The sequence below is a fragment of the Pristiophorus japonicus genome, chromosome 18, assembly GCF_044704955.1.
Source record: "Pristiophorus japonicus isolate sPriJap1 chromosome 18, sPriJap1.hap1, whole genome shotgun sequence".
Classification (NCBI taxonomy): Eukaryota; Metazoa; Chordata; class Chondrichthyes; family Pristiophoridae; genus Pristiophorus; species Pristiophorus japonicus.
Window position 1 is genome coordinate 100,622,595 of NC_091994.1, and position 14,511 is coordinate 100,637,105.

At 44.8% G+C, this 14,511-nt stretch overlaps 1 protein-coding gene across 1 annotated transcript in view; it reads right to left on the reverse strand.

The window, feature by feature from the left end:
• Positions 1-14,511, reverse strand: part of prdm16 (PR domain containing 16) — a 912,386-nt gene that overhangs the window by 31,425 nt on the left and 866,450 nt on the right. Inside the window, exons 12-13 of the mRNA XM_070860995.1 lie at positions 4,121-4,290; positions 2,291-2,368 (exon numbers count right to left, since the gene is read on the reverse strand). Of these exons, the coding sequence (XP_070717096.1) occupies positions 2,291-2,368; positions 4,121-4,290 (248 nt within the window). The remainder of the gene's footprint in view (positions 1-2,290; positions 2,369-4,120; positions 4,291-14,511) is intronic.

Sequence of the window (14,511 nt, forward strand, 5' to 3'; positions counted from 1 at the left end):
GAGTTACTTCATCTGGGCAGGCTGGTCATCAGTGCGGTGCCCGGATCATTTGCTCTTAAACTGGGGTCTTCGAACGGTCACTGTTCATCAGACAATCTCCTCGCGCAATCTGATAATCACTGTGCGAGTGAAGTGCTCTGCACCGTGAACCGTGAAGGGTTTTAAAACAAAGCCCTGGCTCGCTATCCAATGTGCTGCATATTTACCTCGAAGTCAACTTGAAAAGTTGCAGGGAAAATGATCCTAGTCATTTGTTAGGGCAAATTGTTTCTAAATTACCTAATCATAGAGAGCGAGAGAGAGAGAACAAAAAAAAAGCTGACCAAGTTAAAACATCATCCTTAGGGGATTTTCAATCTGCAACAGGGACGCCAAACAGGGAGCGAGAAAGTGACGTCTACAATCGACAAAGCTTTGAACAGAATCAATCTTCTTTCTTTACACTTTTAAAATTCCTTAATCTGCCAGTTGCAGCTTCTCAGGACTGATTCAGTAGATTTGGAATGGGAGAAATGGTCCAATACACTTGCTCTCGTGCATTCCTACTGACTGGCACAGTTAACAGGGTGCTAGGGAAGGAAGCCCGACTATTCATTGTTATTTATGAACCCTTTTTTTCCATCTGGGAGATGGGAATGAGTGAGTTGGGTGACTGGGGTGGGGTGGGAGGAGGGCTGCTAGCTACCAGGTATTCCTCAGCCTGATGATGTCTAAGTTACCCAATCAGTGATCCTCTCTTAGTTGGGATAGTCTGGCCAGCCAACAGATCAGGACAATCTTCACCGCCAAGTTCTCTTCTTGTTCCAAGAGCAATTCCAGCTGTCTGCTCTCTCAGGTGGACGTAAAAGGAAGAAAGAAATCCGAGTGGCAGTATAACTCCGATCCATACGATTGTTGCGCTCCTAGACACCAAGCAGCCTCAGATCGGTTTGTGCAGTACAACTACAGACAGAGAAAGCTCCATCATGTCAGCAAAGAAGAGTGAATAGATGAGAACCTCCTTTTCCATTTAAGGGGGCAATAATAAGGGTTCTCCACATTTTAGTGCTTTGTGGCCGGGATGATTTAAGCCGCGTTGAGTTGCAATATGTTTTTACAAGCAAATAAATCAGAGCCCTTTGCATCAGTTTAAATGACTAGCAAGTGTGAACTGTGGCTGATTTGCTTGTCCCCACTGGCTCCTTATACTGCTGTAAGCAAATTCCCCTGTACCCTGGTAAATAAACAAAGTGGCATCTGGTTAGCATGAGTGCCGTGACCAGCACTGTAAAGGTTAATGTAGTTATACCCTCAGGTCTTAATCAGACCCACAGGCAGAGAAATGTTCCTTTGCTTTTGTTGCAAACTTTTTTTTCTTTTCACTGTTTGGTGCTGAGTTTCCTTAAAGAGAGGGGAACTTTTTATCACACCAACACTACCACAAAAAATAAGCTGGCTATGTTTCTCCAACCTTTCATTTGCGGAATTAACCTTACGGTGTCAGCTGTGGCTCTGTGGTAGCATTCTTGCCTCTCAGTCAGAAGGTTGTGGCTTCAAATCCCACTCTAGAGACTTGAGCCCATAATCTAGGCTGACACTTCAGTTTATAGTACCGTTACTGAGGGAGTGCAACACTGTCAGATGTGCAGTTTACAGATGGGATGTTAACCCGTTGCCTCGTCTGCCCTCTCAGGTGGACGTAAAAGATCCCATTGTGCGAACTCACCACTGACCAGATGCCAAATCTGGGACATTCTTGATCCAAATGACTCATTTTCATTTTGGATAATGTATTTGCTTATGCAGCCAGCAGGGGGTGCTCACTTCCATTTTTTGAGCTGATCTTCCATGGCATTGCTCGCGGCTGAGAGGTTGAGCAGCTAACTTGGAGCAGTGCTTAACCCGGGCCTCTCCCTTTAAATATATTGTTCAACTGTTCACCTGTAGGGAAGTGGTCTATAGAGTTAAATCCAGGGAACTGTAGCTGCTTGCAACTCCTGAGGGCAATTTTAATTGCTTATACATTTCTGGCTGCAGTTCAAGAAAGCTCAGCATGAAATGGCTGGCTTCCTTTCTCTATGTGACAGAAATCTTTTTAAAAGTGTAACACCTTGAAGTGTGATGTACACACAAGATACAATACTTTTATAACATTTTCTGAATTTGTTATACCCTGTATTATTAAAAGAACACAGTCAGTACATTGTCAGTCGGACACACAAAAGGCTGAGGATAAGATGCACCAAGGAGATGTGGTGCATCAGAAAACAGGCCTCAGTAGCACTGAATCGTTAAGGCTTTTCATCCTTACCTATAAGGCTGCTCCCCTGTGTGCGTTCTGAGATGCCGAGTAAGATTCGCTGATCTTGGAAATATCTTCCCACAGTACCTGAAGAGGGTAAAATGCAATTTACCAGCATCAGTGGACAAAAAATTCTAGAAGTTTCTGTTGCAATTTATGATCCCCAAAGGCACGAGGGGCTGACTTATTCCACGTGTGGAATAGACCTGTGAGCTTGAGATGATTGACGTTAGTAATTGGAGTTAAGGTGATCAGTGCTGACATTTCTTTAACCTGGCCCGGGGGGGTAGCGGGGGTGGTTATCTCAAGTTGACCATCACTTTCTGTTTTGGTGAGGTTTGCTGGTAGCTTCAGTCTTTTAAAAGCCTAGGAGGGGTGTGGAATCGGTGGTGAGGGTACGCATTTTATGGCGGAGGCCAAAGACGATGACTTTGGTCTTCTCAATGTTTAACTGGAGGAAATAGGGGCTCATCCAAGACTGGATGTCGGCCAAGTGGTCTGACAATGCAGAGGCAGTGGAAGGGTCAAGAGAGGTGGTGAAGAGTGTTGTCAGTGCATATGTGGAACCTAACGCCATGTCACCAAGGGGCATCGTGTTGATGAGGAAGAGGAGGGGGCCAAGGACAGATCTTAAGGTCAGAGGTAACTGTGCGGGAGTGGGAAGAGAAGCCATTGGTGGAGATGCTCTGGCTATGACTGGATAGGTGAAAATAAAACCAAGAAAGGGCAGTCCTATTGATCTTGACAATGACGAAGAATTGTTAGAGGAGGAGATGGAGGGATAGTGCACCATGGTCATTTGTGACTTTGAGTAGGGCCATTTCAGTGCTGTGGCAGGGACTGATACCTGATTGGAGAGATTCAACATTGGAGAGATGCAGTTAGTATCAGCAACTTGCCATAAATATAGATTAATGGGAACATGGAATAAACTTTACATCTAGCCCCAAGGATCCATGGTAGAGATCTAAACACCCGTAGACAACAGCTTGGACACCCCAGCTTCAGTGAAGAGCTGTTGGGTTGAGATCATGGTGTGGTATTACTAATGGATGTCTTAGTGTGTTCGTATGAAATTCATTTGGCTGCGATTTTAACAAGAGTGTTCACTGGTTTAAAACAGATGGGTTCACAGCACTGTTAAGAGTGGATAATGGAATTAATCACATTTACATTCATGACTAAATTCACACAATATTATTTCAGCCTATGAATGCCATTACAATTAGTAGTAGATCTCCCAAAAAAGCAGATCTCACATGGCATTGCTCACAGTTGAGTCAAAGGATGTGCTAAAGTATGTTGTCCAAAATGTGACAGAAAGTGAGCATTACAATTTAACTGGTAATGATAAGGGTCTTTACGATTATGAAGGGGTTTGATAGGATAGCCGTAAAGAAGATGTTTCCACTTCTGGGGAGATCAAAACTAGGGTCCGTAAATTTAAGATAGTCACTAATAAATCTAATAGGGAATTTAGCAGGAATTTCTTTACCCAGAGTGGTTAGAATGTGGAACTCAGTACCACAGGGAGTGGTTGAGGTAAATAGTATAGATGCATTTAAGGGGAAGCTAGATAAACACATGAGGGAGAAAGGAATAGAAGGTTATGCTGATAGGGTGCAATGAAATAGGGTGGGAGGAGGCTCGTGTGGAACATAAACACCGGCACGGACCAGCTGGGTCAAATGGTCTGTTTCTGTGCTGTACATTCTAAATAATTCTATGTAATATGTTAAGCAAGATGTCAGGGATGAATAGAGTGCAGAAAGATATTGCGGAGTTTGCCTATTTATTGTTGGAGATCAACCACAGGATGTAACTGTGACTCCAGCTAACCTGCATGTGTAACGCTCCTTTCCTTTGCGGAGGATGGCATCAGACAGTGTGGATGGCGGTGATCGGAAGTTGAAGGCGTGATGGGGAGGGGGTTGAAGAGTGCCCATGGTGTCCAGTTTCAGTGTGCCAAAACTTTCCAGCTTTTCTGTCATGTTCTCCATAGCAGCCATCTGTAAAAGATCACAACATAGTTTCCAGGCTTCAGACTTGGAGGGCAGGGCAAGAGAAAGCACAGTGTAGGGTTAGGGGTTGCCCTTGCCAGATGCAGCAGCACAAGGAAGTTTCAATTGAGGACGTGCAGTTGTAGGAACAGGTGTAGGCCATTCAATCCCTTGAACCTGCTCCGTCACTCAATGAGATCATGGCTGATCTGTACCTCAACCCCATTTACCTGCCTTTTCTCCACATCCCTTGATACCTTTACCCAACAAAAATCTATTGATCTCAGTCTTGAAAGTTTTAATTGACCCCCCAGCATTCACAGCCTTTTGGTGGAGAGTGTTCCAGAGTTCTATTACCCATTGTATAAAAAAGTGCTCCTCATTTGCCTCCTGAACGGCCTATCTCTAATTTTATTACGCCATCTTGTTCTGGATTCCCCCACTGGAGGAAATAGTTTCTCTGTATCTAGCCTATCGATACCCAACCCAATGTGACTCATAGCCAGGAGATCCCATAGATCCCTAGAGCACCTTGTGTAATGTATTTGCTTCATGGATTCTTTGCTTAAGAATTCATAGCAACACATTGCTATTAAGAACTAGGTGGTTTATTAGCAAAGGTTTAACAATCACACTACACATTACCAGTTCATCCACCAAGCTCACAACCACCTGCCTCATCGTGGATACCCTGAACCCAACTGGCTGGGGTTTTATTGAGTCTTGTGAACATCACGTGACTGGCTAAGTCACTCCCAATTAAACAGCTCTACAAACCTGTGAGCATTCTCACAGGTACATACATTACACCTTGTAAACCAGGTTTGACATCGCACTAAATTTACACTCCATGCAGCAGCAAACTGAAGCAATATAAGACAGTCTTTCCCCCCTCCTTCCAGGGAGTTGCATTTCACATCGCTCTGGAGTCAGGTAGGGCCAAACTTCAGATTTACACTGCAGTCTAGCAGAGTGAAGGAAAAGCTGCTTTTCATCAATGCTAAACTGCAGTATGAAGGCACCCTTGTGGAGTCCCAGATTCATCCTGAATTGTCTTTACAATGAATTAGAATCAAGTTGCTTCACCAAAGCTTATTCAAAGGCTGACTGTTCTTAATGCTGACTGCCTCAGACACATAGAGGGCTTCACAGACACCAGTGGTCCTAGAAGATGAGTGTCGGAGGCTGTTTAACTGTCCTCAAATACACAGCGACCAATAGTGAGAACCCGGGCTGAATTTTCACTTCTCTAACCCAGAGGCACAAAGCTATAGGCCCAGCCCTAAGTTAAGTCTTATTTGTAAATACGGCAAACAAAAATTTTATGTTGGATATCAGGCTTGAGTGGGAACCTCTTTGCAAAAATGGTCTTTATTCACAAAAATATAATATATATATATAATCACACTTATAAAATAACCACTGTCCTAATTGTTTAAGGAGTGTTTGTAAGTGAGAATGCCAATAAAAGGAGAAACCAAAAACAACTGGGAAAAGAGCTAAGGGACGACGCAAGATGACGCAGGACGGGGATGGAGTATAAAAGCAGGGAAGTCTTGCTACAGTTATACAGGGTATTGGTGAGGCCACACCTGGAATACTGTGTACAGTTTTGGTTTCCTTATTTACAAAAGGATATAATTGCTTTGGAGGCAGTTCAGAGAAGGTTCACTAGGTTGATTCCGGAGATGAGGGGTTTGACTTATGAGGAAAGGTTGAGGAGGTTGGGCCTCTACTCATTGGAATTCAGAAGAATGAGAGGTGATCTTATCGAAACATATAAGATTATGTGGGGGCTTGACAAGATGGATGCAGAGAGGATGTTTCCATTGATGGGGGAGACTAGAACTAGAGGGTGTAATCTTAGAATAAGGGGCCACCCATTTAAAACTGAGACGAGGAGGAATTTCTTCTCTCAGAGGGTTGTAAATCTGTGGAATTCGCTGCCTCAGAGAGCTGTGGAAGCCGGGACATTGAATAAATTTAAGACAGAGATAGACAACTTCTTAACCTATAAGGGATTAAGGGGTTATGGGGAGCGGGCAGGGAAATGGACCCGAGTCCATGATCGGATCAGCCATGATCGTATTAAAATAGTGGAGCAAACTCGAGGGGCCGTATGGCCTTCTCCTGCTCCTATTTCTTATGTTCTTAAGAAAATGGAAGATATGAGCCCAAAAATTACTGTTGCTGATATTAGTAGATGAATCTTTAACCTGTTCACATGATATAAGTGTCAACCTTGGCTCAGTTGATAGCACTCTCAAATCTGAGTCAGAAGGTTATGGGTTTAAGCCCCACTGCAGGACTTGAGCACATAATCAGGGCTGACACTTAGTGCAGTGTCGGAGGTGCCATCTTTCCGATGAGATGTCAAACCATCTGCCTGTTCAAATGGATGTAAAAAATCCCACTGCACTATTTGAAGTAAGGGAATTCTCCTGGTGCCCTGACCAACATTTTTCCCTCCCACAACATCTAGAATAGATTACCTGGTCATTTATTCATATCTGTGGGAGCTTGCTGTGTGCAAATTGGCTGCTGCATTGCCTACATAAGAACAGTGACCACAGTTCAAAAATAATTCATTGGCTGTGACGTGCTTGGGACATCTGAGGATATGAAAGGCTCTATATAGCAAGTCATTCTTTCCTCCGTTGGCTATTTCAGCCGAGGTGGTAACCCATTTAAAATAGGCTAACGTCAGCATTAATATAGCAGCTTAACGGGCAGGAATCCATCTACTCCTATCAGCAACAGGAACTTCTAGGATATGAAGACAGCGATGCTGAAAGACACCGTCTGGTAGATCTCTGCCCTCTAGTGGGAGTCACTGGAACTGTACAGGTGAGCCGCTTGAAACCAAACACACCCCATTGCTGTAAGCATTGTCCCTGTTAATAGGCATTCATTGATTTGAAGCTGTAAGTGATGAGGGATATAGAAGGGTGAGACGAGAGGGGTTTGGTTCTCTGTATACATAACAGTCACTGCACTCCAAAAAGTAATTTTTTGTGTAAAGTGCTTCAAAATGTTTGATAAGACGCTATACTATCATTACACTTTTATTTATATACACAATATGGGAACAGAAGTAGGGCATTTAGCCCATCTATCCATTTCCGCCATGTTTTGAGCGATGGTACCTCTATCTTTTTAACCCCAATTCCCTGTCCTCCGTCCACAACCTTTGCTACCCGTACCTCTGGAGTAAACAGCGCTCTCCTTGCTAAACATCTCAATTAACTTTGCTTTTTGCAGCACATTCGAGAATAAAGTTGATTTTGCCTGTCCAATTTGATTTTGCCTGAGCACACGGCCATTTAGTCTTGGCAACACTCAAGTTTATCAAATCCACCTAAACATTGGAGACCTCAGATCTGAATCTAATTTGGCTCAGGCACTTATCATCAGTGATGAGAAGACAGATATGGATGAAGAAAGCCATGTGCTGGTCGATCTAAAAAAATCTGCACTCTCCCCATCAGAGCATCCACTGTCTCATATTATTCTAAGAATTTTGCCTCCAATACCCTATGGAAGTCCAATTCAAGTGTTAATCATTCTTCGTGGTAAGAAGAGGGTTCGGACATCGCCAGTCTAATCCTGTGCCCCTTTATTCTGTCACGTCAGCTGTGGCTCAGTAGGTAGCATGCTCGCCTCCGAGTCAGAAGGCTGTGGGTTCAATCCCACTCCAGAGAATGCATAATCGATAGGCTGACACTCCAGTGCAGTACCGAGGGCTTGTCGACTACAGGTATAAGCAAATCAGCCCGACCATGGAGATGGACTCACGTAAGGTCCACTCGCCACCATGTTTCCGTTGGACCTCAGCCACCACATCTCTCGGAGACTACTTAGAGCACCACACCGAATTGTTTCCAAAATGGCAACGCTTCACAAATTGGAAATGCAAACGTAACGAGGGCAGCGGCGCATCGAAGGAGCGTGACCTTAAAACCCACGATAAATAAACCAACTCCCAGCCGCAGTTAAAGGAAGCACTCTCGCCTCTGAATCAGAAGCTTGTGGGTTCAAGTCCCACTCCAGAGACTTGAACACAAAATCTCGACTGACACCCCAATGCAGTACTAAGGGAGTGCTGCACTGTAGGAGGTATGCCGTCTTTCGGATGAATTGTTAAAGCAAGGTCCTGACTGCCCTCTCAGGTGGATGAAAATGATCCCATGGCACTATTCGAAGGAGAGCAGGGGAGTTCTCCCTGGTGTCCTGGCCAATATGGATGTTAGGCTCAACTAAAATCACTAAAACAGATTATCTGGTTATTATCACATTGCTATTTGTGTGATTTGTGTAACCTTGCTGTGCGCAAATTGGTTGCAGGGTTTTCTACATTACAACAGTGACTACACATCAAATGGCCTTCATTGGCTGTGAAGCACTTTGGGATGTCCTGAGATCATGAAAGGAGCTATGGAAATGCAAGTTCCTTCTTTTACTGTCTAATTTTAACCTGAAGAACTATCCCAGATTAACCTTTTCTATGTAGTTTACTAGCTTCTCTGGCCCTGAGTTCCCCTCGATGTCACGGTCATTCATGGCTGAAATGCATATGTTTCTCAAGTTTTTCCATATAACTCAGTTTCTAGTCTCAACACCTGTGTTTGTGGGAGAATCAATGACTGGTTTTAAAACCAATATGTTAGTTCTTGTTTACTTCAATTGATTATTCTAGTACTTTGTTCACCATACTTAGAGCCGAATTGAACAAGTGAAGCTTGTGAAAGATCTGATCTAATGGGAATGATCGAATCTCAGAAATATTCCTACATTACAACAGTGACTACACTTCAAAAGTACTTCATTGGCTGTAAAGCTCTTTGGGACATCCAGAAAGGCACTACATAAATGCATGTCTTTCTTTTTTTCTCTTTTAGATCCCTGATGAGATTTGTTTACTTCCTATGTACTGTTGTTCTCAATCAGTCCTCCCCAATCACATTCGCCATCATGTAAAAAAAACATTCCTAAACAGAAACTAAACCCAGAGCAGAGTTGATTACTCTTTTTTTTGCAACATTTTAATGATATTTTCAACTTCCTTCCCTCCCCTCCTGAAGGTGTTGATTCCTTACTGGCACCCGCAACTCTCGCATATCTCATTCCGTGATAGACTTCATGTGTCAGCTGAGACACTGAATGCTGCAAAGTATTCATCTATGCTAAAATATAAATGGGAGGAAGCTTTGCTGCAGCGATACAAAGCCCTGGTTAGACCATATCTGGAGCACTGCGTACAATTCTGGGCAATGCATCTTACAAAAGATATCGTGGCTTTGGAAGGAGTCCGACGCAGGTTCACCAGAGTGTTACCAGGGCTCTAAGGGTTAGATTATGAGCTGACTTAAACTAAGCTTGTATTCCCTGGAACATAGTAGATTAAGCTGTGATTTGATTGAGGTTTTTAGGATTTTAAAAGGAATTGATAGGGTAGATGGAGAGAAAGCTTTTCCACTGATGGGGGGGTCAAGGACAAAGGGACGTAACCTTAAAGTCAGAACCACGCCATTCAGGAGAGAAGTTAGGAAACAATTCTTCATTGCAGAGGGTGGTAGAATTGTGGAACTCTCCCACAAAAAGAAGTGGATGCTAGCTCAATTAATAATTTTAAAATCTAAGACCATAGATTTTTGCTAGCCAAGGGTGTAAAGGGTTATGGAGCCAAGGCAGGTGGATGGAGTTAGGATACAGATCAGCCATGATCTCACTGAATGGTGGAACAGGCGCAAGGGGCTGAATGGCCTCCTCCTGTTCCTAGGTCCCTCTGCAAAGGGTCACAACCAGGCCCAATCCTGTTCTTACCTGGTGTCCACATATTACAACAGCGGCTGCACTTCAAAATAAAAAACAAATTCATTGGCTGTGAAGCATTTGGGACGCCCCGCGCATGTGTGTCATGTATGTATGCTTGGGGCTACTAGCCACTAGGTGGCGCCACTGTCGGAGGTCATTGGGCTGTATGCACGTGTGTGCAGCCCAGATATAAAAGGCAAGCCATCATGTAATGGAGTCACTTTGGGCCCTAATAAAGCAGAGCCAGGTTTGTACCTGTGTTAGCTTACAGTATTCAGTCGATCGAGTTATTACATACATAACATTTGGCGACGAGGTAACTTAAGAACCTTCGCATGCAAAAATGAACACAATTGGAATTCTGGAGCGATTCGTGGAGGGAGAGGACTGGGCAGATTTTGTAGCTCGCCTGGACCAATACTTTGTGGCCAACAAAATGGAGGAACCCAGTGCCGCAGTTCAGCGCAGGGCGGTCTTCCTCACGGTTTGCGGTCTGAAAATCTATAGACTCAAAGAATCTTCTCTCGCTTGCAAGTCCAATGGACAAGGACCAAGAGGAATTGTGTGCTCTGGTACGTGACCATCTCAAACCAGAAGAAGGCATCATCATCTCACGATATCGATTCTACAAGCACGTTCGTTCTGAGGGTCAGGATGTGTCGGAATTCGTTGCCGACTTAAGACATCTAGCTGGACCGTGCAAGTTCGAAAGCGCGTTGGAAAACATGCTGCGGGACTTCTTTGTAATCGGCATCAATTACAAGGTGATCCTGCGTAAGCTACTGGCGGCAGAGACGCTGGATTTGAACAAGGCCACCACGATTGCCCAGGCATGCATGACGACGGACAAAAACTTAAAGCAGATATCATTGAAAAATTGGTACTCGGCAAGTCCTGTAAACAGGATTGTATCGTCGTTTGGCAGAGCTGCATATGGCAGAGCCTACTCGACTGCGTATGTGAAACCTGTGGCTACCCAAAGTCCGCCAACGGGAATGAATCCGATTTCACCGAGTTGGCGTTGTGGGGGCAGTCATCGGTCTCATCAGTGTCGGTTTAAACAGTACATTTGTAAAGGCTGTTCGAGACGGGGGCATCTCCAGCACATGTGTCTGCAACTGAGCAAGCGTGCTGCGACACACCACATGGAGGATGATGACCAGTATAGCGCAGATCCAGATATGCAATCCGAGATACCAGAGGAGGAAGTGTATGGACTGTATTTGTTCCTAACAAAGAGCCAACCGATAATGATTAATGTGAAACTTAACGGTGTGCCGGTACCGATGGAATAGGACACGGCTGCGAGTCAATCAATAAAGAGCCAGAGGACATTCGATGAGCTGTGGGATACTAGGGCTGTGAGGTGTTATATGATGGTGCGGTTCATGATTTACCGTTATGGATTGTTCCAGGCAATGGTCCAACGCTGTTCAGCAGGAATTGGCTAGAAAAAATCAAATGGAATTGGAACGATATTAAAGCGTTATCGTCGGAGGATGATACTCCATGTGCTCAAGTGCTGAGCAAGTTCCCCTCGCTGTTTGAACCAGGCATCGGCAATTTCACAGGAGCCAAGGTGCAGATCCACGTGGACTCGGATGCAAGACCTGTCCATCATAAAGCTCGGGCAGTTCCGTACATGATGAGGGAGATGATCGAAATCGAACTGGACAGACTCCAGCGTGAAGGGATCATATCACCGGTTGAATTTAACGAATGGGCCAGCCCCATTGTTCCTGTGTTGAAGAATGATGGCACTGTCAGGATTTGTGGAGACTACAAGGTTACGATCAACCGAGTTTTGAAACAGGATCAATACCCATTAGCGAAGGCTGATGACCTGTTGCAACGCTACCCGGGAGGAAATCGTTCACAAACCGGATCTGACATCGGCCTACATGACACAGGAGCTGGTCGAGACGTCGAAGAAACTTGCGTGCATCAACACTCATAAAGGATTGTTTATCTACAACAGGTGTCCTTTCGGAATTCGCTCAGCTACAGCCATATTTCAGAGGAACATAGAGTCTACTGAAGTCCATCCCTAGAACCGTCGTGTTCCAAGGTGACATCCTAGTCACAGGTCGTAACACCGCCAAACATCTGAACAACCTGGAAGAGGTTCTACATCGTCTGGACAAAGTGGGACTCAGAGTGAAACATTCGAAGTGCATCTTCATGGCACCGGAAGTCGAATTCCTGGGGAGGAAAATTGCTGCTGACGGTATCAGGCCTACGGACTCGAAAACCAAGGCCATCAAAAATGCACCCAAGCCTCAGAATGTGACGGAGCTGCGTTCGTTCCTTGGTCTACTCAACTACTTCGGTAATTTCCTACCTAGATTGAGCACTTTATTAGAGCCACTGCACATGCTGCTAAGAAAAGGCGACAACTGGGTTTGGGGTGTGTCTCAAGATAGAGCTTTTGAGAAAGCTACCAATCTGCTTTGCTCTAACAAGCTGCTGGTACATTACGATCCATGTACGAGCGTCTAGTATTGGCCTGTGATGCTTCGTCATATGGAGTTGGTTGCGTGCTCCAACAAACTAATGAATCGGGTAAACTACAACCTGTTGCATATGCTTCTAAAAGTTTGTCAAAGGCGGAAAGAGCCTACAGCATGGTAGAAAAAGCATTAGCCTGTGTGTATGGGGTTAAAAAGATGCATCAGTATCTGTTTGGTCTTCGGATGGAACTGGAAACAGATCACAAGCCACTCATTTCATTGTTTTCAGAGAACAAAGGTATAAATACCAATGCATCGTCCCACATCCAGAGGTGGGCGCTGACATTATCTGCCTATGATTATGTCATTCGCCATAGACCTGGCACCGAGAATTGTGCCGATGCACTGAGCCGTCTGCCATTGCCCACACCGGAGATGGAGATGCAACAACCTGAAGACCTACTGTTAGTTTTGGATGCTTTTGAAAGTGAGGGAACCCCTGTCATGCTCAACAAGTTAAGACCTGGACCAGCCAGGACCTGATATTATCGGTTGTGAAACATTGTGTCCTTAGTGGTGACTGGTCTGCCATACCCAAGCAAACGGTGATGAGACCAAACCTTACAACCGTTGCATTCTGGCCCATTGTGTCCGCACCGGCTGACAAAGAGCCACACGGCCCTTGGTCAGCAGCCCTAAAGGTTACATATAAACCTATGAACAATGACGGAAAGGCAAAGAGCACCTAGCCCAACTAATCCGCCTCATCACAACTGCGACACCTCTTATAGTAAAACATTCTACACTCCACCCCAACTGGAGCCATGGTGATCTCCTGGGAGAGGCAAAAACCAGATAAAAACCCAGGCCAATTTAGGGAGAAAAAATCTGGGAAAATTCCTCACCGACCCATCCAGGCGATCAAAACTAGTCCAGGAGATCACCCTGGCTGTATTTTATTCACTGCAGCACAAACCATTATATCTGTTCCATCCAACAAAGGCCATCCAGTCTAATCCCAATGGCCAGCTCTAGGTCCGTAACCCTGCAGGTTACTGCACTTCAAATGCCCATCCAACCATCTCTTAAAAGTGGTGAGGGTTTCTGCATCCACCACTCTTCCAGGCAACAAGTTCCAGATCCACACAACCCTCTGCATAAAGAAGCCCACCCCCCCCCTCAAATCCCCTCTAAACCTTCCACGAACTACCTTAAAACTATGCCCCCTCATAATAGTCCCTTACTATCCACTATGTCCAGGCGCCTCAATATTTTGTACATCTCAATGAGGTCTCCTCTTAACCTCTGTTCCAATGAGAACAAACTCAGCCTATCCAATCTGTCCTCATAACTAAGATTCTCCATTCCAGGCAGCATCCTAGTAAATCTCCTCTGCACCCTCTCCAGTGCAATCACGTCCTTCCTATAATACGGCGACCAGAACTGCACGCAATATTCCAGTTGTGGCCTAACCAAACTATTATACAATTTAAGCATAACCTCCCTGCTCTTATATTCTTTGCCTCGGCCATTAAAGGCAAGCATTCCATATGCCTTCTTAACCACCTTATCCACCTGGCCTGCTACTTTCAGGGATCTGTGGACAAGCACTCCGAGGTCCCTTTGTTCATCTACACTATTAAGTGGCCTACCGCTTAATGTGTATACCCTTTCCTTATTAACCCTCCCAAAGTGCATCACGTCATACTTCTCTGATTTAAATTCCATTTGCCACTGCTCTGCCCACCTGCCCAGTAGATATCCTTCTGCAGCCCATGACTTCCCTCTTCATTATTAACCACACAGCCAATTTTAGTGTCATCTGCAAACTTCTTAATCATACTCCCTATATTCAAATCTAAATCATTGATATATACCACAAAAAGCAAGGGTCCCAGTACTGAGCCCAGCTGAACCCCACCGGAAACATCCTTCCAGTCACAAAAACATCCATCAATCATTACCC